General features: G+C 59.3%; 1 protein-coding gene across 1 annotated transcript; it reads right to left on the reverse strand.

Annotated features, from left to right (window-relative positions):
* Positions 1–21,777: 21,777 nt before the first annotated feature.
* Positions 21,778–23,941, reverse strand: ADRA2C (adrenoceptor alpha 2C). The gene has a single exon (XM_004265160.4). It carries the CDS (start codon positions 23,688–23,690, stop codon positions 22,314–22,316), a length of 1,377 nt encoding a protein of 458 aa, XP_004265208.2. The 5' UTR covers positions 23,691–23,941; the 3' UTR covers positions 21,778–22,313.
* Positions 23,942–25,176: the final 1,235 nt, after the last annotated feature.

The raw sequence follows: 25,176 nt of genomic DNA on the forward strand, positions 1-25,176 counted from the left end.
TTTAAAGCTTGTGTTTCCTTATTTATTTTCATTTTGGATGATCTGTCCATTGGTGAAAGGATTCTTCAATATACGCAAATCAATCAATGTGAAAAACCATACTAACAAATTGAAGGAGAAAAACCATGTAATCATCTCAATAGATGCAGAAAAAGCTTTCAACAAAATCCAACAGCCATTTATGATTAAAAAAAAAACCCTCCAGAAAGTAGGCATAGAGGGAACTTACCTCAACATAATAAAGGCCATATATGACAAACCCACAGTCGACATCGTTCTCAATGGTGAAAAGCTGAAAGCATTTCCACTAAGATCAGGAACAAGACAAGGATGTCCACTCTCACCACTATTATTCAACAGAGTTTTGGAAGTTTTAGCCACAGCAATCAGAGAAGAAAAGGAAATTAAAGGAATCCAAATTGGAAAAGAAGTAAAGCTGTCACTGTTTGCAGATGACATGATATTATACATAGAGAATCCTAAAGATGCTACCAGAAAACTACTAGAGCTTATCAATGAATTTGGTAAAGTAGCAGGATACAAAATTAATGCACAGAAATATCTTGCATTCCTATACACTAATGATGAAAAATCTGAAAGGGAAATTAAGAAAACTCTCCCACTTACCATGGCAACAAAAATAATAAAATACCTAGGAATAAACCTACCTAAGGAGACAGAAGAACTGTATGCAGTAAGCTATAAGACACTGATGAAAGAAATTAAAGATGATACAAACAGATGGAGAGATATACCATGTTCTTGAATTGGAAGAATCAACATTGTGAAAATGACTATACTACCCAAAGCAATCTACAGATTCAATGCAATCCCTATCAAACTACCAATGGCATTTTTCACAGGACTAGAACAAAAAATTTCACAATTTGTATGGAAACAGAAAACACCCTGAATAGCCAAAGCAATCTTGAGAAAGAAAAACGGAGCTGGAGGAATCAGGCTCCTGGACTTCAGACTATACCACAAAGCTACAGTAATCAAGACAGTATGGTACTGGCACAAAAAACAGAAATATAGATCAATGGAACAGGATAGAAAGCCCAGAGATAAACCCATGCACATATGGTCACCTTATCTTTGATAAAGGAGGCAAGAATATACAATGGAGAAAAGACAGCCTCTTCAATAAGTGGTGCTGGGAAAACTGGAAAGCTATATGTAAAAGAATGAAATTAGAACACTCCCTAACACCATATGCAAAAATAAACTCCAAATGGATTAAAGACCTAAATGTAAGGCCAGACACTATAAAACTCTTAGAGGAAAACATAGGCAGAACACTCTATGACATAAATCACAGCAAGATCCTTTTTGACCCACCTCCTAGAGAAATGGAAATAAAAACAAAAATAAACAAATGGAGGGCTTCCCTGGTGGCGCAGTGGTTGAGAGACTTCCTGCCAATGCGGGGGACATGGGTTAGTGCCCCGGGTCTGGGAAGATCCCACATGCCGCGGAGTGGCTGGGCCCGTGAGCCATGGCTGCTGAGCCTGTGCATCCAGAGCCTGTGCTCTGCAACGGGAGAGGCCACAACAGTGGAAGGCCCACGTACCGCAAAAAAAAATAAAAATAGCAATAAATAAATAAATAAACAAATGGGACCTAATGAAACTTCAAAGCTTTTGCACAGCAAAGGAAACCATAAACAAGATGAAAAGACAACCCTCAGAATGGGAGAAAATATTTGCAAATGAAGCAAATGACAAAGGATTAATCTCCAAAATGTACAAGCAGCTCATGCAGCTCAATATCAAAAAAAAAAACAACCCAACCAAAAATGGTCAGAAGACCTAAATAGACATTTCTCCAAAGAAGATATACAGACTGCCAACAAACACATGAAAGGATGCTCAACATCACTAATCATTAGAGAAATGCAAATCAAACCTACAATGAGGTATCACCTCACACCAGCCAGAATGGCCATCATCAAAAAATCTACAAACAATAAATCCTGGAGAGGGTGTGGAGAAAAGTGAACCCTCTTGCACTGTTGGTGGGAATGTAAATTGATACAGCCACTATGGAGAACAGTATGGAGGTTCCTTAAAAAACTAAAAACAGAACTACCATATGACGCGGCAATCCCACTACTGGGCATATACCCTGAGAAAACCATAATTCAAAGAGAGTCATGTAACACAATGTTCATTGCAGCTCTATTTACAATAGCCAGGACATGAGAGCAACCTAAGTGTCCATCAACAGATCAATGGATAAAGAAGATGTGGCACATATATACAATGGAATGTTATTCAGCCATAAAAAGAAACGAAATTGAGTTATTTGTAGTGAGGTGGATGGACCTAGAGTCTGTCATAAAGAGTGAAGTAAGTCAGAAAGAGAAAAACAAATACCGTATGCTAAGACATATATATGGAATCAAAAAAAAAAAAATGGTTCTGAAGAACCTAGGGGCAGGACAGGAATAAAGACGCAGATGTAGAGAATGGACTTGAGGACACGGGGAGGGGGAAAGGTAAGCTGGGACGAAGTGAGAGAGTGGCATGGACATATGTACACTACCAAATGTAAAATAGATAGCTAGTGGGAAGCAGCCGCATAGCACAGGGAGATCAGCTCGGTGCTCTGTGACCACCTAGAGGGGTGGGATAGGGAGGGTGGGAGGGAGACGCAAGAGGCAGGGGATATGGGGATATATGTATACATATAGCTGATTCACTTTGTTATACAGCAGAAACCAACACACCACTGTAAAGCATTTATACTCCAAAAAATATGTTAAAAATAAATAAATAAATGAAAATCAAGCCATTCTCTCCAGAGCCCATCTTGCCGACACAACCGGTAGGGGAGAAACTGCGGGCACGTTGAAAAGTGGCGGTTCCCACGGATCCTGCCCGTCAGCTGCATTCCTCTCTCCTCGCAGCTGAACCTGAGCCTGGCAGTTAAGCAGGCACATTCTCCGGTGCCCCAAACTTCATCCCCTGTAACAACAGGAGACCCTTGAGGGCTGCCAGGGACGCCCTCTGCTCCTGGCTTCTGGCCGAGCCCTCGGCAAACAGTAGGAGCTCAGCAGATGGCAACCTTGATGGGGACACGCAAAGGCCCGCCCTTCACGTTCCTGGCCTGCCTGGTTTCCGACGTCTCTTCTCAGATGTTTGTTGCTGTCGCCAGCCCTGTGGGGAATGCTCTGAAGCTTGGTCTGCGGAGAAGTCAGGGAGGTAAAGCGACTTGTCCCCAGATTCGATTATTTGAGGCTCTGCCTACAAAGTAGAGCTAATCATATTCATAGAGTCATTGCACATTTGCATAATTCCGGCTGCCACTCAATGCCCTTGCACTGTGCACGTGTGTGTAAACGGCTGCATCTGAGCGTGTCCCGGGGATGAGCCCGGGCAGGCCTTGGGGTCTGGTCCCCACCATGACCCTGTCCCCTGAGCCACGTCACTGTCCACTCACTGTTTGCACCTGGGAGCTGGGGCTGCAGGGCCCTCTGCAGAAAGGTGCCTTGTGGACGGAGCAGGGGCAGGCCCAGTGGGAGCATAGCCGTCTGGGGGCAGGGTATCTGGGAGGCCCCTGGGGCAGGGAGCTCGTCCTGCTGCCGCTGGTCCATGGCCTTGGCCAAACCTCCTCCTTCCTGGGCCTCAGTTTCCTCTCTTTCCAAACGGAGTCATAGAACATACCTTGCTGGAACTTTCTCACAGAAGCTGGGAGAATGTGGCCAGGCCTGCTCCTCCAGGCAGGCAGTGGAGTCCTGCTCTTCCCCTTCTCTTTCTTTTCCCCATCCATTCAAGCACGTATTCTCCCTGGAGAACCCCTCTCTGCCTCTCTTGGCTCAAGGAGGGTTTCCAGAGAGATAGAGGGGTCTCCACCCGGGAAGATGGTCCCAATGACCCTCGGGAGACTCTCATACTTGAGATGAGAAAGGCATCCCCGGGGCAGCCTGCGTCTGAGTCAGTGAGTGGTCCCAATGGGGACAGGTCAGAGAAGAGAGAAAACTCATGGAGGGCTTCCTGAAGGAGGCGGCCTCTCAGCTTGCAATGGAAAGAACAGGACAGGCACACGATCATAGTCCAAGAGTCTCACATGGCGTTCAAATGGTCTCCAAAACTTCAGCTGGCACATTTCAAGCGTCTTTGCCAAGACTAACTGCCCAGGGACCTCTATGTGTTTCTGTGAAGAAACCATCCTTCCTCCAAGGGTCCCATCTGGCAGCTCAGTCCACAGAGGTCTGCCCCATGGGGTCTCCCAGACCCATACGTACAACCCAAGTCTAGAGTTCATATTGGGGAAAATTCACATGGGGGATAATTGTCTGATGACCGCCAGATTTGGACCAGCCTGGAGCCCAGTGGCTCATGTCAACAAAATGGATTTGTTTAGAGATGAGAGATGCTGGACAGCCCGAGCCCCTGGCATCGACCTGGCCTGAACTGGGTATTAAATGGATGCATAATTTATCATCTGCCCCGGACGGAGGCCGCTGCCCAAACCCCCCCGCACGCAGGCAGGATGGGAGTCCGGAATCAGAGAGCATCTTTAAGCCGGGAGCCTGAAATCCAATTTCCACCCTGTTCTGGGGACTAAAAGCTTTCTGTAAACAGCCGCACCAGATTCACAGATCCAATTATCTACCGCCTGAGCCACTTGCCAAGAGCAAGGGAAGAAGCCAGACTTTGCGTGTCCACGGCCTCAGGCTCTGGGAAGCAGAAGCTGGGCCACCACCCAGAGGCGGGAACCAGCGCAGCACGGCTCCCTGCAGCCGCCCGGCCTGGCGAGCATCCGGCAGGTCCAAACCCCAAGCCCCCATGCCATCCTGTCTTCCAGACACACGCCCACCCGGTGCCCAAGGTGCCCCCCGAGCCGTACCTTGGCACTCCTGGTTGCCCTCAATCGTCCCCTCCTTCTTTAAAGACAAAGGCTCAGGTATCCCAGCCCTGGAGCCTTCTCTGCTCGGATACTCCCTGTCACTCCCTCAAGCACCCCCTTCCTCCCTCCTCCCCCCACCTCTGTCTTCTCCTCCCTCTTTCCTCCCTTGGGTCAGAATTTGAGGCTCCCTCCCACCCCCGAGGGCTCGCCCACACCCCCAGCCCCGGGCACCCCTGGTTGGTGTGCAGCAGAGGTGTGGGGCAGACACAGTGGAGACAGAGCAGTAAGGGTCCAGGGGCCTGGTGTCTTCCGGGGACGGGATGGTTGAAGCAGTGGCAGGTGGAAGGACCCACGTGAGCTGCACAGCGAAGGATGAGTGAGGTCACGGTGAGGGACAGCACTCCAGGTGGAGGGAGCAGCAAGTGCAAAGGCACTGAGGCACAGGATGCTGGCAGTGCTCTAGTAATACTCTAGAGACCTGGGGTGTCACCAGGAACCAGGGCTGCCCTCACTCCTCATAGCCACACCCATAATGCCCAACTCAGTCTTGCTCAGCACGTAGCACCTCTGCCCCCACTTCCTACCCCTGCCCTCGGCAGACATCACTAGTCGATTACGATCACGTTCCCGCACAGACCCCAGATGCAGCCTCAGATTCCTTGGCGTGGAATTGGAAACCTACTGAACAACCCGGCCTAACTCCTCTTCCATCACAGCGGCCCGTGACATTACTGTTATTATTTTTAATCTTTTGGCCTCGCCGCACGGCATGTGGGATCTTAGTTCCCCGACCAGGGATCAAACGTGCACCCCCTGCGTTGGAAGCGTGGACTCAACCACTGGACCTCCAGGGAAGTCCCCGTGACATTATTTTTAAACTGATTGTACGGCCATGAGAAGTCAGGGACAAAGGGAACGGTTTTCTTTGGATCTTCTCAGCCCGCAGAGGTGGCGCTGGCCCAGCTGGTCTCAGGAAGGGGGTTGATCTGACACTGCTTCTCTGTAAACCAAAGAAACAAAGAATTCATCCATATACAGGGAAAGGAGAGGGATGAGGAAGGTGGGAGAGCACCACGGGGTGCCTGTGCACACAGACGCCAGACACGCGGGAAAAATCGGGAGAGCGCACCTTCGCCGGCAGAGGGCAGAGTTGGCTGTACTGCGCTGGGAAGTTAGTGAGGCCCCCTCGCGGTCGGGCTCCGTTTTGGCGATGCAAGCACCCTGCAGTTGGTTGGCAGAGGACGAAGTGTTTGTTTTGGTTGTTTTGAGAAAAGAGAAACTTGAAATGCTGCCTGCATCTTACCTCTGGAAACATAACCTAAGGAAACCTTCATTTATATGAACGTATCGAAAGGCATGTCTGCACCCACACGCGCGCCCACCAGGACACCATGCACACGCACGTGAGAGGCCCGCGTGCCTGCACAGGTTCTCCAGCCTCATCTGAGCTGAAACCCACAGCTACCATCCTGTATGTCCTGTAACAGTCTCATTTCCTGTTGAAGTTGGAGAAGCGGGATGTCCGAGAAAGAGCCGCCCCCCCAAACCACCATCGAGGCCTGACCCGGGCCGGATGCTCTTCAGAAAGGCTTGTTCTGCGACCTCGAGGTCAAGAGGGGCCGGCGGCTCGGCTGCGGTGGACAGCCCAGCTGCCCTGCTGCCCCCTCACACCTATTTTGGGGGACTTCTCCTTTCATCCTAGTTCATTGGTCCACATGTTTGGGGTCCCCTCCATGCACAGGCAGCTCCTGTAAAGGGCGATGGGAAGTCCCGGGGTCTGGGAGCCCTCCCTCGGTGACCGTGAGCAAGCCTGTCCCATCTCCTGGCCCCCGTGTCCACACTGGTCAACAGTGCTGGCCTCACAGGCTCGTGTGGTCACGGACGTACGGACCCTCCAGGTCACCGTCTGGCTGAGCCCCGAGATGCGGCGCCTGTGCTGCCCTGTCTGCCGCGGGGACCCGGCTGCCGGGACCCCCGCTGCCCGCCACGCCCACCGTGCCTGCGGCTCCCACAGGTGCGCGTGCAGCCCACCCCTTCCTCGCATTAACCTTGCACGCCTGGCAGCCACCTCCTCCCTGGCATGCCACACGAGTCTGCCCGCGTCCCACTGGCCAGCCTGCCCTCCGCGAGACCCCTCCACACTGCCCTCAGACCCATCTCCGACCCGTCGGCAAAGCCCTGTGCTGTCCCCCCACATCGCTGTTAGAACTGGGGACTGGACACGAGGGCCGTGAGAGGAAGGGGACACGCCACGTGCTGGGGCTGCAGCTGCTGGGGGTGGGGGACACCAAGAGCTCCGTCTAGGGCCTAACCCGTCGGGGGGCTGGCTTGACACCCAGGAGGGGTGCCCAGAAGGCGGGGGCGGGGAGGGGGCGGGGCCCCCGCTGCAGGGAGGCTCTCGGAGGGGCAGGACCCACCACGGGAGAGCCAGCACTGCAGGCAGAAGGCTGTGTCAGACACCACTGGGGAGGGCAGGAGCCCAGCCTGCGAGGGGCGCGGGGCGCGGGGTCACTGCTGCGCTGTCTCTGCCTCCCCCCTGCTCCCAGGACGGACCCAGCCTGTCCGGCGCAGCACGTCCACCACAGGCGTGTCCGCCACGGGGGCTGCAGGGTGCTGAGCGGCCTGCCCTCTGGGACTCCCCGGGCGTCCTTCCCGGGAGACCCAGCAGCCCGCACACTAGTGCTTTCCAGAGACGTTCACACATTCTGCAAAGCTCAGGCCAAACGCCACCGTTTCTAGGAAGGCTCAGCAGACCCCCCTGACCAATCTCTGGGCCCCCGGGCCTCCACGGTGGCTGTGCAGTCCAGGGGTAGGCCCCGCAGGCCTAGAGATGGTGGTTTCGGCCCCAGCGGGGCTGCCCACCACCGGCTCTGACACCTGTTGGTGTCTGCTTCCCGCGGCCTCCGAGAGCTCCCTGGCACGGTGGGGACCATGGGGACCGAGTGCCAGCAGGGGAGCCTGACAAGAAGCAGAGGCCCCTCCCAGCGCCTGGGCCTCGGGGTGGGGTGGGGGGCCAGCCCCGCCCACCGACCTTTGGGGCAGGGAGGGAGCTGAGGATTCGCCAAAGCCTCGAGGCCATAGCGCAGCCCCCAGGGAGCAGCTCGTCTACACAGCCTGCTGGGATCTGCCCTCAGCGGGCCTGGCCCAAGTGGGTCTCCTCTTGACCCCTTGCCTCTGCCGAAGCCCGGAGTGGGGCCCTGTGCACGGGGGGTTCCCAGCACTTCCAGACTTGCCCCCAGCCCTGAACCGGAGCCCAGACCAAACTTTGAAGTTGTGCTAGAAATCTCAGAGGTCAGCTGTTCTCATGTTTCCAGAATTTATTGATTCTGTCTGGGCTGGAAAGGCAACAAAAATGCTTTTATTGTTCAATTCTGAGCTGCCTCAGGGGAGCTGGGAGTGCGGTGCTGCCCCCCGCCCCCCCAGGCGCATCCCAGGGGCTGTGGACCAACATGGGGCCAGCGCTGCCCTGAGGGGCCGCCTGCCCCAGACTGTCCCTCCTCCTCCCAACACGCTGTCCCGTGAGGCCTGTGTCCCCACGTATCTGCTCCCCTCTGTGTCCGTGAGCCGAAGACAGGCCCCCCCCCAGGCTTTTCCCAGCGGGGCTGTGCACGCTCTCTGCCCCGCTCCTGCCTGGGCGAGTGCACAGCAAGCCGGACAGAACCCGGCTTGCCTCTCCACGCTCCCTTGGGCCGCATCTCCCTGCAGTAAGGGGGGCTTAGGACACCCCGGGCCCCTGGGAAGAGGTAGAAATGAGGGAAGGGGGCAGAGGGAGGGCAAGCAGAGAGTTCAGCCGGAGGCCAGCACATCTCTAACCACAGGCCCTGAAGTGTCCCTCAGTCACTCATTCATTCGCTCACTCACTCATTCTTTCACATGTTTACCTTTTATTCCTTGGTCTTTCCCCGGCCGCACGGAACTCCCATCCGCCTCCAGCCCTGGGCTGGCCCTGTGCACCCTGAGAACCATCTGACCAGGGCAGCCCTCTTCAAGCCTCTGGTCCATCAGGTTGGTTCCTCGGGCCCCGTCCTTCCGGGAGCCGGGCAGGGAGGTGCCGAGTTGCTGCACCAGAGCCATACGTGCTCCTCGTGTTTGTTTAATGGGGCCTTTTCTCATTAAACCCGGAGCTGGGTGGTCCTGGCAGGGCGCAGGAGGCGCGCGCTCAGTGGGCCCGGCGCTCTGTGCCGCCGTGGACGTGCGTGCTGTTGAGGGAGGTTCCCAGCCCCGTGCCTGTGTCCCAGCTGGAGCAGGACCTGCCTCCTGATTCCCACTCTTCTGCAAAGTGGGACTTTGGTCCCGCTCTCGTGCAGGGTTCCCCCGGGTCCCTGAGATCCTGATTCCTTTGACCCACCGCATCTGAAGCACTGATCCTGACCTGGGTGTCGTGCTGGTGGTTCCAGAGCCAGCCTGCCCAGTGCGTGTCCCCGTCTGCAGTCTTCGCTCAAGCCACCCGTCAGCTACTCCCTCCCCTCCATCAGCGATTCCCTCGATCCCACACGTGGAATGCCCCCCTCCCATGTGCTTCTCGGAGGACCAGAAGTGACCCAGCACTCCTGGTCACTTGACAAGTGGGCCGTGGACTGGTGCCCACAGTGGGCAAGTCAGAGCCCAGCAGCCCGGGCCCCTGAGTGGGTGCTGCCTGCTCGCTGCCGCGGGCCAGACCCCTCCCCGAAAGCAGCCGCCTTGAGCTCATGTGTCCCAGCCCTGGCGCAGGGCCTGGCGCGTCATAGGAGCTCAGCAAATGCTTGCTGGATCCGTGAAGAGACGGAGGGGAGCCCGTCGTCTTGACCCCCGCTGTTTCCTCTCCTTTAGTCTCAGCGATGGGCCGCGCCAGGACGGAGTGAGCACCCTGTCATTAGAGGTATGCAAGAGCACCTGGAAGCCTTCTGGTGGGGACGTTGCAAGAACAGCTGTGATATATGGATCAGCACACATTTTGACTTCTTGGAACTCTCCTCCTTGGCTCGAAACAACAACAACAAAATCTTAGCCTTGCTTAGAGTAGTCAAAATCATAAAGACAGAAGTTATCAGGTGGTTGCCAGGGATGGCGGGCGGGGGAGTCAGAGTTGGAGAGGGGCAGAGTTTTAGTTTTACAAGGTGAAAAGAGTTCTGGGGACGGATGGTGGCGATGGCCACACAGCGATGTGAATGCACTTAATGCTACTGAACTATCACTTAAAAATGATGACGACAGGACTTCCCTAGTGGTCCAGTGGTTAAGACTTCGCCTTCCAATGCAGGGGGTGTGGGTTCGATCCCTGGTTGGGGAGCTAAGATCCCACACTCCTCGCGGCCAAAACACCAACACATAAAAAGCAAACAAACAACAACAACAAAAACCCAGAAGCAATATTGTAACACCTTCAATAAAGACTTTAAAAATGGTCCATGTCAAAAAAAATCTTTAAAAAAATGCTGAAGACAGTAAACTTTATGTCATGTGTATTTTACCACAATTAACAAAAATAGTTGAAAAAGTGCTCTGCTGGGCGCACAGGGCTCCAGGGAACACGGAGCTCGGCACGGGGGGCAGCAGGGCACGGACTGTGGCGCCTGCTCAGAGTTTAAGTGAAAGCTGTTCATTTGGGAGGAACGCGAACCGTTGGCCAGTGGCTGTGGCCCCACCAGGAAGCCGCCGCTCAGAGCCGTGCATCGTCCGGGGACCTGGGCTCATTCAGGGTGGCCTGGATTTTCCCAGACTGGGGACTGGGGACAGCGTGGGCCTCCGACAGGCTTTGGGGCTGGGAGCCCAGCCTCCAGCAGCTTCAGTCCCGTCCCAGGGCCAAGCAAAGCCTTGGCCCCCGTGCGGAGAGACATCAGAGTGGGGCTGAGGCGCGGGCCCAGCGCTGGGGAGGGGTCACTCCAGGAGGGGCCTCAGGGGAGGTCTTGGGCGGAGGACAGCCCTGCCACCAAGGACACACCAGTGTGCTCTAAGGAAGGACTTTCTCCAGGTAAAGACGCAAAGTGGACCAGAGGCTGGCTTACCTTTCATCACACCAGAAACAGCTCAATACTCCCAGGGGCACAGATGCCTGCCCTTGAGGGGTGCACCAGCTGGGGGAGTAGGAAGGGGGCTCTCTGCAGGACAAGGACATCTAAGGCCCAGCCAGTGACCAGCCTGCTGCTGCCCAGAGGCCAGAGGGGCTTCAGGGAGAAAGTGGCAAAGCAGGGGCCCTCGTGGGGCTGCCTTACATCCACACACTGCCCGTTGCCCTCCCGGCCAGAACACCTGACTTTCTGGGGCAGAATCATCTCCATTCCCACCTTGGGTCCAGGTGGTCAAGTGGAGCTGATCCCCTTCTGGGCTTCTGGGCTAGGCATGGGACCTGATCCAGAGCCCACCGTCCCGGGGCTGCTGAGCGGGGAGGAGATCCCATCACCCAGGGGGGCTCTCAGGAGGAGGCAGGCAAGCAGAAAGGGGGATGGGAAGGGACAGACCTGGTGACAGCCACACCTGATGCGGGCACACCCCTCCGCTCGAGCTTTCTCCTCTCAAGCTGATGTGAATGGGTTTCATCCTGGCTGCTGGCGGGGGCGGGGGCTGTTCCGTCTGGTAGTGTCCTCAGATCCCCCCACCACTCACCCTCCAATGCTCTCCCCTCCCCCAGCCTGATGCCCAGCAGAGGCCTGAGGAAACGTTTGCTGAGCCGTGGCTCACACTGAAATGTGTTTCCCAGCTGGCGGTCGGCCACGTGTTCACCGGGCCCCAGTGCAGGCCCAGAGCACTGGAAGTATGTGCCCCCGGAAGGAACTGTGTCCCCAGCTCTTCATCCCTGTGCTCTGAAGAGGCCCCAACTCTGAGCCGCAGGTGGCGTGCGACTCAGGGAAGCGGATCTGTGGGACAGAAATCCCTGCGGCATCTGCCTGGGGCCCCCCAAAGCCGGTAGCTCCGCTGGGAGACAGAGGGAGCCAGGGGAAGGGGCTTCTCCTGCTTCTCGAGCAGATCGCCCCGAGCGGCAGGGATCCTGGTGCACCTGACACAGGAGCACGGGCCCTGGGATGGGGGTTCAAACCCCAGCTTCAGAGTCGAGCAGCCCTGGGTGGGCCCCTCGTTTGCTCAAGTCTCAGCCTCCCTGGCACCTGGGGGAGCTGTTGGTCTCTGTGCCACTGGCAGGTGGTAGGTGCTGAAGAAACACCCTAGTTGGAGAGCTCCATTCGGAGAGGTGAAGGAAGGTACCAACGTCACACAGCGGGGAGGTGACGGCCAGGACTTGAGCCCCATCCCCGAGGACAGGCCATCCCATGCTCCAGGCTCCTGGCATCTGCCTGCAGCCCAGCTGGGTGGGGACCCGGCAAGAGTCTAGCCCTTACGCATGGTGGCAGCCGCCAGGGGTCGTGTGCAGCGACGCCGCCCTGGCTCTCCAGGAGCAGAAAGGGCCCATCTTCTAGCCAGCTCTCCTGGCCTCACCGTTGCTGATGGGAGATAAGAGCCTGGCTCCTGCTGGAGCCTTGAGGACAAGCTGGTAGTTTTCCATCATTATAACAAACGATAAACTTCACAGGAGGCCAAGTAGGGCTGAAGGATCCCTCCTCCTCGGCGCTGAGCAGCCTGGCTTGGGGCACCTTTCCAGAACCCTCAGGAGCCTGCCTCTTCCACCATCTATAAGCCCTGGGGGCCGGCCAGCCAGCCGCCTCCACGAAGTGTTTATTGAGCCTCTGAGAACTACCCTGGCCCTGGGCGCGGCACTTGTAAGTTTCCAAAGCCTACCTGGTGGGATTCCCACGCTCCCTGCGGGATCCACGTCTGTGTCTCCTTTTGCAGATGGAGAACCCACCCCGGAGAAGTTCGCCGGTGCTCAAGGGGCGTCTGGGAACTCACTGTGCGTTCTGCTCAATCATGTTATGAACCTAAAACTGCTCTAGAATATAAAGTCTATTTAAAAAAACCGTGTGAATGGAACCCTCGAGTCTCACCTCTTCAGTCTGCCTTCCTTCCCTTACATAAGGCGTTAGAGAGCCACCTCGTTTTGCACACGTCCGGAGCTTGTCCCTTTGTACTGATGAATAGTTTTCCACTGCCTGGACGCATCACAGTTTATTTAGCCACTTACCAGCGGATGGATTTTGGAAGAGTTTCCGGTTTGGGGCTCTTATGAATAAAGCTGCTCTAAACATTGTTTTTAACCGCCTGGGGGTCGCAGAGGCGGTGGGCTGCAGGGCACAGCTCCACACACAACGAGCCTCTTTGGCTTGGTGGCCGTTTCCGAGGCCCGCCGGTTTCCTACCAGCCCAGGAATGTGAACACGGGATTTCCCGGCCCTGACTCCATCCAGCTGCGAGTCCTTGGGGGGCCGCCTGAAGTGCTCCAAAGGACCCCACCCATTCAGGGTTGGTGTGCAGACTGAGAGCAACCGCCCTGGGAGCCTGACCTCCCCTGAGGGCAGGCCAAGCCCCGGGCACTCTTCCAGTGCTTTCTGGGACCCCCATGGCACGGGGATAAACAGTCCTTGGGCTACAGGAGGGGAAACTAAGGCAGGAGAGCACGGGAACTTGCCCACGTCACATGCCACGTGTGCAGTCCGGAAATGGACTCAGGAGCTGTGTCCCTTCTGATTCATTTCTTGAAGCCCGAGCCCCCAGAACCTCGGAATGTGACTGTATTTGGAGAGAAGGCCTTTACAGAGCTAACGAAGGTAAAATGAGGGCTTCAGGGTGAGCCCTGATGCCATTTGACTGGTGTCCTTATAAGAAGAGAAGATTAGGACACAAAGGGATGAGCACGTGAGGACACAGGGGGAAGACGGCCGTATACATGCCGAGGAGAGAGTCCATCATGCGGACACCTTGATCCCAGCCTCCCAGCCTCCAGGACTGTGAGGAAATACATTTCTGCTGTTGAAGCCCCCGTCTGGGGTGCCGAGTTGCGGCGGCCCCAGGACACTGATCCAGGCCCAACCCCAGAGCACGTTCTCCAGCGATTCCATCTACAGGTGAGACTGTGTCCCACACACACATGCCAGGAGGGGGCTGCTCACCGTCAGCTGGCGCCCCGGCCCCGCCGCTCGCCCCAGCGTCCGTCACCGGCACACCGCACCACGCACTTCGTCATGTTGTATTTGCTTCAGTGGTTCTGTGGCCCCTGTCCTCCCAGAGACTGCACGCTCCACGGCGGCAGGGGCGTATCTTTATTTTGCTAACCTGGTTCCAGGTGGGCCGTGGGCTCCTCAGCAGATGTTTTTTTAAAGGAATGATGATCAGTGTGCGTTGTTTTTGCCATACTGACCAATCATCGTTACAGGAGGGCATTGAGTTCTTATAGGATCGCACTGGCGTTTCCCCCACATGCCCACGTGCAGCTGGGGTCGCATAAATGCTTCTTGAATGAGTGAAGTGGGCGACTGGATGGACCAACAAACGAATGAATGAATGAATGAATGAATGCCCCTCCACCCCCGTGACCTGAGCCAGAGCGCCAGAGGCGGAGTGGCTGCGGGCGCCTCACAGATCCGGGTCATTTGAGACAAAGTCCTGCTGGAATTAGCGTCAGATCTGGATTCTCCGCCGCCTTCAGAGAAAACCCCTGTTATGCTCCTGCTGTGTGACCAGCATGTCCCACTGGGCCTGAGCTTGGAGGGCCCCAAAGGGCCCAGCTGGGGGGTCAATGCTCTGTGGCCTCCGTCTTGAACTTCTCAACCTTCTCCACAACTGTCTTTGACGTTGCATTTGTCTGAGGTCCTCTGGGATGACGGCGGCTCCGTGCCTGTGTGTGACCCCCTCCCTCCATCTCCCCAGGATGGGTTCCTGCTGCCCACTCCCCTCTCCCACCCTGTCACCCTCCACCCCAGGAGGGGCTCTGGGTGAGGGCACTAGGAGGGCGGTGGGTGTCCTGCAGCATCTCAGGGCAGGCAGGGAGAGGTCACCCTGTCCCGGCTGGCAAAGGTGCCTTGGTGAGGGCCCCTGCCCGCCCCCATAAGGGTACTGAGCATACCAAGCTCTGAGGTCACAATTCCTTAAGGGGTGGCCTCCCCATCCCCCAGTTGGGACCCCACATTGGCTCCTTACGCCGAGCCCACAAATTATGTAATCGGCCCTGCCTCCGGGAAATCCATCTCTGACACCCAGGGGACCCCACCTCTGATGTTCAGGAGACCCCATCTCTGATGCCCAGGGGAACCCACCTGTGACACCCAGACGACCCCCAGCTCAGGGCTTCCTCAGGCCTCCCAGCCGCCTGTCCACCCCGGCTGCTCAGCTGCCTGGCGTTGAGCCCAGTGACGGGCAAGCCAGCTCGTCCCCAGGGTCCCGTCCCCTGGTGTCCCGCAGGCTGTGCTCCCTGGTGGCTTAGTGGGGGATAGCCCAGTGAGCTGTCTTCCTACCTCCCAGGCCTGCTCTGGCCGCAGCATGGGCACAAAAACAGGTTTAAAGAAAACAGGGGAGAGGGGGAAAGACATATATGCAAGGTTGGCTGGAGTTCTTCTGACGCCCAGATTTCCTTGGCATTTTATCCTAAGGTCTAGGGTTGAAAGTTCAGGGTGGTAGTTTCCCCCTTCATGAAATGGAGAACTCAAAAAAGTCAGGGCAGTGCTTATAAGGACTGGATTGTCTCGGGGAAGTAGTGAGCTCTCCATCCGTGGAGGTATGTAGGAGGGAGGCGATGAGCAACCCCAGGGTGAGGAGACCGTCTGGGGGCAGGGAGGCGGGACCTATGGGTGTCCTCCATCCCGAAGCCTGTGCTGCTCCACCCACGTCTTCCTGCTGTGGCCTCACGGCCCCAAACACAGAGGGGCAGGGTGAAGTCCGGCAGGTCGTCCCTCCAAGCCCCCGCTGTCCTCCCCTCTGTGGCTTGGTGGTTATTTAGGGAGCCAGCAGGGGGAGCTGGGAGGAGGACGACCCCATGGCCTGGACTCTGCCCCGAGTGGATGAGTGGCCTCAGACCAGTGCTTGATCCTCTCCGAGCCTCAGTTTCCCCATCAGTAAAATGAGTCTAGGTGGTCTCTGAGTGCTTTGAGCTCCAATTGCCCCCAAGCCCTGGAGGAGGCCAGTGGCCCGGCCTGAGCACCCGCTTCTGTCCTGCGAAAGGGCCAGAGCCCTTGCCATCCAAGGACCCCTCCCCGCCGCTCAGGGGCTAGTCCCACCACTGGAGAGGAGGGCCCGTGAACCTGCCACCCCCCGCCCCGTGCCCAGGGCTTCGGAAGCCACTCGCCTCCTCCGACGGCCACCCCCAGAACCCAGCAGGAAAGGCTTGTGGGGCTAAAGCCGGGCTAGGTCTGCCCAAGGGAAATGCCCAGCCGAGCAGGCTCTCACCACCTGAGCGGTTCAGTTGTCACCGGGGTCTCCAGGTTCCCACTGGCTCTCCACAGAAGGGGGGGACACTGTGGCTTGTGCCCACTTTCCAGAGGAGGAAACTGAGGCTCAGGGATCACACAGCTCAGTTGGGTCCCAAGCCCAACTGGGGCCTCAGGAAGCCTGGCATCACACTGCACGCCCAGCCTTAGCCCCCCGGGGACACCTACCCCTCACCAGGCACGGGACCAGACTCCAGGCACGTTTGCAGTGACCCAGGGCCGTGATGGGCAAATCCCACCCCGGCTGCGAGGGCCCGGGGCCGCTGGGCCTGTCGATTACAGAGCAATGCCCAAAGTGAGAGAATCACTCCATTGTTTTGCTTCTACTTGAGTCCTTGCAGAAAGGAACAACAGCAATCCAATCTTGAATAACAATTTCATTGGAACCAATTAAAAGAGGACTGATTTTGCTTTCAGTTCGATCTGCGGTGGCAGCACACCCTAGGAAACGGGTAACTGAATTCTTCTTCACCACAAACATTTTGGCATTTTATATCCTGGGTGGGGTGATCTTGAAAAGCGGGTTCATTATTCAGAATCATTTCTAAGCCGGCAGAATAAAACCAAGCCAGCCCCTTATTCACATCATGAAGGGATAGGGATGTGGTGGGTTTATGCAGCCGCTGAGGTTTCAGAGGGTGGATTACATCAAAAATAAGGAAGCGACACCAGAGGTGTGTAATTCCTGGGCCCTGTCAGATCTTACTGGTGTAACATTTAACCTAAGGGTTGTTCCCAGTGGAAAAGGATGGAAAAATAACTCAAAGGCCGATTCTGTGCACAGAACGCCCAAGACTTGGTTTTCTCTTCTGTGAAATGAGGCTAATTAACATCTACTTGGAGGGCTTGGGGGGGCTTCAACAAGGTGGGGGGAGTAACGCGAACAGCCCAGCGTCTGGCTTCGAGGCAGCGTCTCATCACGGCATACGCTCTCCGGAGCTCAGTTTTCTTGTCTGTAAAATGGGACCATCCACGCCCACCTGGCAGAATCCTGAGAAGCAAACACTCAGCGCCCCGGCCACAGTTGGCAAGCAGAAGGCGCGTAGCAAACCGGCTGCCAGGCTCACAGCCATTCTCTGTAACGACTCCCCTCTCTGGGCCCCTCTGTAAAATGGGGAGGGGGCTACTGAACCGGAACACCCGTGGGGTAACTTCTACCCAGAGCTCTCTGAGGAGCCCAGCCCCACCCCCACCCCCAAAGGCCGCATGAAGATTCTTCTGTTTTCAGAGCTGCTGCACAGTCAGTTAAGAGCTAATTGAATGGGGGGAAAAACCCGCCCACCAATATTTGAACAGACGGCTGCGGCAGCCGGGCCGTGAGCCGAGGCCCGAGCTGTCGCCAGTTCTCCTGCCTTTGCTCCTCGAAATTTCTCCCCAACGGCCTGAGAGCGGACGTAGGGTGTCCACTTCAGCGCCCCCTGCACGGCCTGTGAGGCAGTGTCCTGGCCGGGTGGACATGCCCTGGGCGGCTCTCTGGTTTGGTGTCCAGGGATGATCCTTGGGGGTTTCGTCGTGGGAGAGGAAGGACAGCCCTGCATCCCCGAGGGAGGCCTGCTTGGCCGTTCCCCTGGCCAGAATGACACACTGTCCCCGCGTTCAGAGTCTCTCTGCCCCCATCCCACCCCCAACCCATGCTGGGCTCCCTGCGCTAAGGGGAGGGGCCGTGCCCAGCCAGGCTTGAGGACCTGCAGCTGGGGAGGGTGGGGGGTTGGAGGAAGCTCCCAAAGGTTTCCTGGGGATGAAGCCCGCTCTGAGTCTCGCAGAGCCTATGAGAGGAGCTCGGGAAAAGATGGGAAAGGCACTCCTGGCAGAAGAAGAGAATAAACAAAGCGGGGGCCGGGACGGGTGAGCGCCAGCCTGAAAGCCGGTAGAGCGTGGGCTTGACGGGTACCAGGTCGGCTTTGCGGCCCCGAAGGCTCACTCTGCCACTGGGGTGAGAAGGCCATGGTCCCGGACCCCAGGCAGGCCCCTCCCCCTCAGCCCTCGCAGCTCCGGGCCAGGGCCCGGCCCAGGGAGGTGCAGGCTGGGGGTTGGTGGGATGAATAGGAAGTGGCCTTGTCTGGTGCGTCTGGTGATGGAGGCTGGATCCAGGGGGCTGGGAACTGGCCATTCCCCCACCCCAACAGGGACGATGGTGTGACTGCCCCCCTAGGGTTCTGCGTGGTCCCCAAAGTCCCCACCCTTACAGGCACACCCCCCCCCAAGCGCAGTGGCCTGCAGGATAGCACCCGGCACAGGCAGTCTTACAGGTGGTCTTCCGGAGGCCGGCCCACTGGTCCCCGCTTCTCCTATCAACCTGGCAGCAGACAGCAGGTGTGCATCCGGTTTCCTTCCTCTCTGTCACCGCCAGGCAGCTCAGGGCACATTTTGTGCTCAGCCAGGAGCGCAGATGCCCTTAAACGGGGCTTTCTCCCTCTCCACCCTACATGGCAATCCCTTATCTTGACACAAGGACCCCATTGTGCCCGAGGCTTTTACTGGGAGCAGCCATAAATCCTTCTGGCAGGAAGAAGTGCATTTGGTCCCCAGGGCTTTCCTCTGGCTCGCGGTTGGCAGTCGACTCTGCTCCCTGGGCAGGTTTCAGAGGCACTGTGCCCCGCCTGGAGGTCCCGGACCCTCTCACAGGCGCACCTCCGCCCAGCCAGGAGAGGATGTACACCCTGTTTACAGGTGGCGGGAGATGGGGTGGGGGTCACGCAGGGGGCAGACCTAGGGTGCCTGCCGGGTCCCTCTCAGGCAAACTGGATGCTTCTACCATCCAAACCCCTCACCCTCACCCCCAACCCAGCTGCATTTGATGATCTCAACAGTCCAGCTGGTCAAATGGGAGGCTGACCTTCTGTTTGGCATGCGGGGCGGGGTGCATGCTTAGGTCCCCTGGCCGTGCTCATGGCAGACCCAGAGCAGGGACTCGGGGTCCCCGGTGAGGGTCTCGCCATTCTCCTCTACTCCCCAGCTCCAACGAGCTGGGCTTCTACTAACGCAGAACGCGTACCCTCCTAGCCTGGCAGGGTGCAGGGCATCTCCAGCCGGGATGCCTTCCACCTCCCCCTTGCGTGGCGAGGGCTGCGGGGGGCTGCAGGGGACTGGGGGCCGGGGTCCGGCTCAGCGACGCACCGCAGCTGCCCAGCCAGACTCAAGATGGGCCTGCAGGCGCCGAGTGTTTTGATCCGAGGCCGCGCTGGAATATCTGAGCCCTGCCAACGGATGCGATATAAAAATATAGCCGCTGCCAGCACAGCCGCGAAGGGCCGCTTCCTCGCCAGCAAGTGCTTCGGCAACGAGTTTTCTCCCATCCCTCAGCCCCCACCCCCAGAGCCGGGGGTAGGATTCAAAGACTGGAGCTGCTCTTCTAAAGTGCCTGCTCCCAGTGTCTTTCTTTTTTTTTTTTTCTGAATTCCATATCGAGCTGTAACAGAACACTTGGATTATTCTTTTCCCCCTTTTCTACAAACTCAGCAACTGAATTTAAAAACTACAGGAATTAATTTATAAGAATGTGTATCTACACATGTCTGTGGAAACCACATCAGCGGTGGGCTCCGGCCAGCCGGGGGCAGCGCTGATCCCCTGCTTGGGGCCCTGCCCTCCTTAATCTCGTCGTGGGTGTTTTTTTATTTTGCTGGACATCTCCTGAGAGAGCCGAGGGGAAGCCTGAGGCAGGAAGGCGGCTGTGGACAACGCTTCTCCATCAGCGAGGTCCAGAGATCACCGGTGCTCATAGGACTGGAGCCGGGGTGCTCGGGGCACAGTTCTCCTGACCTGGGCGTTTCTGGGCTCGTGGCTGGCTCTGCCCCTTCAAGCCTGTGGGTCCTGGCCCAGGTGGTCAGCTCTGGGCCTCCGTGTCCTCAGCCACAGACGGGGGTTGACAGTGATAGCACCATGGCGTAGACACGAAGACGCGCCTGAGAGAGGAGAACACTGCGCGGGTGATGGTGCACAGTGGACGGACCCGCTGGACGTGGATGGGCAGAGGTCCGGGCCCCTCCTCTGTACCCCAGAGAAATCCCCCTGCACAACGGCTCCCGGACCGCGCTGGGAGCAGTCAGCGCCCACGGGCACCCCCGGGGGTGTCAGCGCTCCCGCTTCGTCGATGGAGCCAGAGACTCAGAGCAAGGTGACTGGCCCGTTACCCTGTGGCAGGCGGGGTGAGAAGCCAGGTTCTGTCTCTGTTTATCCAGCTGAAAAGAGAGTCTCTCCAGGCGGCAATTACGATGAAGTGGTGAATATCTGTTGGCTGAATGGGGTATTACGCACCGGGCGTCTGCAGTCCCAGCCACAGCCCTGGAAGGTGCAACTCTCGGGATTAGGAAAGGGAAAGGTGGTTTGCTGACATTCTTCCGTGGGCCGTGTTCCAGGCTACGTGATCCTGCTGGAGTCCCGGGGTTCATCCCCCCAAGAGCCGGGGGGAGGGTACGGCATTACCCCATTGCACCAGGGAGGCAATACCAGTGCTAGCCAGGCTCTCGCTGAAGGAAAGTTCCCCCTCTTTGCTCCCCCCCATTCAGCTGGCCAGTTGGACCACAGACTACAGGCCAGGCAGGGCCTGAGGTTTCAGCCCCTGCCCCACTTCACCGGAAGGGTGCTGAGGCCCAGAGAGGGCAGGGGTTTATCTGAGCTAGCTCAGTAATCCTGCAACAGAGCCGGGCCTACGACCCGGACACCGTGTCCAGGCCCCTGCCCATTGGTGGGAGGTCAGGGGTGTTCCCATCGGCCCTGGCCGGCTGTTTCCTCCACTGCTTTCCCCACCATTGCTCGAGTATGAGAGAGCTCTTCCCAGTTGGGGTGTCCTGAGGACCCATAACTTGGGGTGAGAAGGCCAGGCAGCTGCAGGGGAGGACTTCTCCAAGGGACAGCGCTGAGAAGTCAGACCAGGAGAGGGGCCTGCTGATTCAGGGCACGGGGCCTTGAAATGCAGGACCCAGGGCCGACCTCTCCTCGAGAGAGAGACCCATGGCCGCCCCAGGCCAAAGACAGGTGGGTGGTGATCCAGGAGACAGCTGGGCTGTCAGGCAGGGGTTACATACAGGAAGGCCAAGACGGGCACAGAGAGGGACAGGAGGGTTGGACGGTCACAGCAGGGATCCCTGACCTGGGCCCCTCCAGCCCACTAAGCCTGTGTATGTATGTGTGTGGCTCAGGGGTCCTGTTCCTACCCCTCCCCCCAGCTATCCCAGGAGCTTCTGGGCTCTGTGATAAGGGCTGGAAGAGCCAGGAAGGGACCCTCTCTGATACCTGACTCTCCCTCCTTCTCTCCTCAAGCCTTAGTGCGGGGTGAGCACGGACTCCCTGGGGGTGGTGAGGGCTGAGCAAGGGGGCCAGGCTGGGCTGAACTGGGGGAAGCCTAGACTCAGATCTGGGCAGGGGGGAGGGTTATGAAGGGAGGACAGCCCTCCAGCATCTACATTTGGAGTTAATTTAGAGCCCTTTGATTTCCTTGGTCTCTCGGCCGGTTACAGCACAAGAATTCTGAGTATATATTTTGTAAGTCTGCGAAACAGTCCCCCTTAAGCAAAGACCCCCTCCTTCTCGTGCAATAGGGGAGGATGGAATCTGGCGACCTGGAGCGCCCTCCTGCCACCTTCGGTGGGAGGTCGGGCAGGGTGAGGGTCCGAAGGACTGACTATTGCACCCACCACTTAGATTACAAAGGTTTATTTAGAAAAGAGTTTGGTTGTTTTCGCTGTCAGTCATTGTTGGCAAACATTTAAATACTTTCGTAACCAAAGATGGTCGGTGCCCTCCTTCCTCCCCCAGAAAAGCCACCCCGCGAGGTCTTGGGAAGTCAGCCCTTGCTCAAAGGGGGATGGGGTGGTGGCCTGTGGTGGGGGCAGGGCAGGCTCCTTCTTCACCAACTTGGGAGGATGCGTGTGCTACCTCACAGACACACCTTGGCACGGCCCCCAGAGTTGGACGCGGGCCTGCAGCCCCAGAAGCAGCCCCTTGCTGAGACAGGAAGGCAGAGGGGTCTCCCCTCTCTCCTTCCCCCTCCCCGGGGGCCTTGCAGTCTCTCAGCCCTCCCTCCGGCCGTGCAGCACCCTCCCCTGCGCCCTGAAGGCCTATCCATCCCTGGGTCCCTGGGAAAGTTGCTCCCACTTTCTCCTGGGAGGCCACGCCTGCCCGCCCCCTCCGCTGGGAGCTGTCCAGGGTCTCTGAGCCGGGTAGAGTGAGCGGATCACTGCCTGAAGCCCTTTCTCCTCCGTCGGAAGAGGATGTGCTTGAAAGAGCGCCGGAAGTCCTGATTGAAAACGGTGTAGATGACCGGGTTGAGCGAGCTGTTGCAGTAGCCGATCCAGAAGAAGAACTTGAAGAGCGGGCCGGGCACCCGGCAGGCCTCGCGGCAGATGCCGTACAGGCTGTAGCTGAAGAAGAAGGGGAACCAGCAGAGCACAAACACGCCCATGACCACCGCCAGCACGAAGGTGAAGCGCTTCTCGCGCGCCTGGGCCACCTTGCGGCGGCACACGCTGCTGCGCGCCCGGCGCCGGCGCGACAGGAAGAACTCGACGGAACGCGAGCTGGCGCGCGACAGGCGCCAGCTGGGGACCGGGGACCTCGCGGCGGCCATCGCGCCCGGCTCGGCCGTCCCCGTCCCGGGCCCCGACCCCTCGCCGTCCGCGGCCCCCTCGCCGCTCGCGCGCCGCCGCCCGCCCCGCCGCAGCGCGCATCGGCGCCGCCTCCTCTCGGCCGCCACGCTGATGTCCTCCGGCTTCACATCGGCGCGCGGGCGGCGCGGGGTCGCGCAGTGCCCGTTCTCGCCCGCGCCAAGCCCGTTCTCCGTGGTCGGGGACGCGCCGTCGGGGCCCACGGGCTCGCGCTTCTCGCTAAGCGTGCGCGTGCGCAGCTTGGCCACCCGGTAGATGCGCGCGTAGACCAGGCCCATGATGAGGCAGGGCGCGAAGAAGGACCCGATGCAGGAGGACAAGATGTACCAGGTCTCGTCATTGAGGCCACACTGCGGGTAGGCGGCGCCGTCGGGCTGGCGGTAGAGTGAGACAAGCGGCGGGAAGGAGATGACGGCCGAGATGAGCCACACGGCCACGATGGTGGCCTTGACGCGGCGCGGCGTGCGCTTCAGGTTGTACTCGACAGCCTGCGTCACGGACCAGTAGCGGTCCAGGCTGATGGCGCACAGGTGCACAATGGACGAGGTGCAGAAGAGCACGTCGAGCGCCAGATACACGCCGCACCACACCTGCCCGAAGTACCAGTAGGCCATGAGCTCGTTGGCCAGCGAGAAGGGCATGACCAGCGTGGCCACCAGGATGTCGGCCGAGGCCAGTGACACCAGGAAGAGGTTCTGCGGCGCACGCAGCGCGCGGCTGGTCAGCACAGCGATCACCACCAGCACGTTGCCCACCACAGTGAAGACGATGAGGAAGCCCACCACGGCCGCTAGCCCCGCCACGGCGCCCGCCGAGTACTGGCCCGGGGGCGGCCCCCAGGCAGCCCCCGAGGCGTTGGCGGCCCCGCCGCTGCCCCCCTCGCCGGCGCCGCTCACGTTGGGGCCCGCCGCCGCCGCCAGCGCCGCCGCCAGCGCCGGGGACGCCATGGTCCTCCCGCAAGCTACGCGGTCCCGCCTGGAGCCGGGGCGCAGCCGCGGCAGCTCGGGCGCCCCCCAGCCCGGGTCGGCGCCCGCATCGCCGCCTGCTCCTCGGGCGCGCCCGCCGGGGACCGCGGCACCCCGCTACCGGCCCTCGGCCGTGGCGGCTCAGCGGGCGAGCGGCGCGCCCGAGAGCGTGGCTGCCGGGCTCCCCGCCGCTGCCGCACGCGTAAGTGCAGAGCAGGAGGCGCCCGGAGAGAGCGGCGACGCGGCGGCGGCGGCGGCGGCGGGGGGGGAGGGGACAGGTCCCGGGGTACTCGCGCGGCCCCGCCCTTGGCCCCGCTCACGGGGAGCGCCCCGGCCGCGAGCCCACGGCGACTCGGCGCCCGAGCGGGCGTGCCCGGGCGGCCCGGCGGCCCCAGCGCGCGGCCGGGGCGCAGGCTGCGGACAGCGGCAGCGGCGGCGCGGGCGCTCCGCCTCCCATCCGGCCGGCTAGGGCTCGGCGCGCCGGGGCGCAGGCCGCCGCTCCTTGGGGCCCCCGCGCCCGCGCGCCGCCTCCGGCTCCAACTTTACTTTCCCGGGCAGGGCGCCGGCGCCGCCGTGCGTCCTCCTCCGGCTCCTCCTCCCGCTGCTCCCGGCGCGGGCGCCCCCCGCGGTCCGCGCTCGGCCGTGCTGGCGCCGCCTCGCCTGCCTGGGCTCGCCGGAGCTGCGCGGCCGCCGCCGCCGTGCGCTCGGCGCGAGTGTCGCCGTTCAGGCTCGGCTTCCAACTTGGGTAGAGTTGCGCAGCGGGGCGGGGCGCGGACGGGCGGGGGCGGCCTGGCGGGCAGGCCAGCGCCGCCGGCCCGTGGGGAGCGGGCCCGGGAGCCGGAGCCCGCGGCCGCCTCGGCGAACCTGCCCGCGCGGCGCCGGGGAGGAGCCCGGGGCGGTGGCGTGGGGCGCGCGCGCTCGACGAGGGCGCCCCCTCCAGGGCCGTCCGCAGCCTGTGGGACTGGACCGAGTGCCAGCTGGCCTGGGCGGTGAGTTCCAGAAGCCTGCTCTTTCTAAGACGCGAGCCTCCTCACCTCCCCCGGACACACGAACACGCGGGAGCGCACACTCGCGTGCCGGACGGGCGGCTCGGGGTCCGCGGCTTGATTGGAGAGCCAGCCACTCGCAGCCTGGCGGAGAACGCGTCGCTGCTTGGGTGCGCAGCGGAGCTGCCGAGGGCGGGTCCGGCTCCAGCTCCCATCTCTGGTGGATGCTCCGGTGCAGAACCACCACCCCACCCCCGGCCTCAGTTCCAAGCGCTGCTGGAGCGTGAATCATGACGGCAGTGCCTGTGGAAGCCCTGGGCAGGCTCCCAGGCTCTGCACCCATGTTGACGATTATTGAAGTTCAATTCTTATGCCCTGTGGCCCTGCTTTTAAAGGCTGGGGGACGTTCAGCATCACCGCCTCTGACAAACGCCCCGAACTGAATTGCCGGATGAGGGGCGGTTTGGCGTGGGAGCCTCATT

The sequence above is a fragment of the Orcinus orca genome, chromosome 4 (assembly GCF_937001465.1).
Source record: "Orcinus orca chromosome 4, mOrcOrc1.1, whole genome shotgun sequence".
Classification (NCBI taxonomy): domain Eukaryota; kingdom Metazoa; phylum Chordata; class Mammalia; order Artiodactyla; family Delphinidae; genus Orcinus; species Orcinus orca.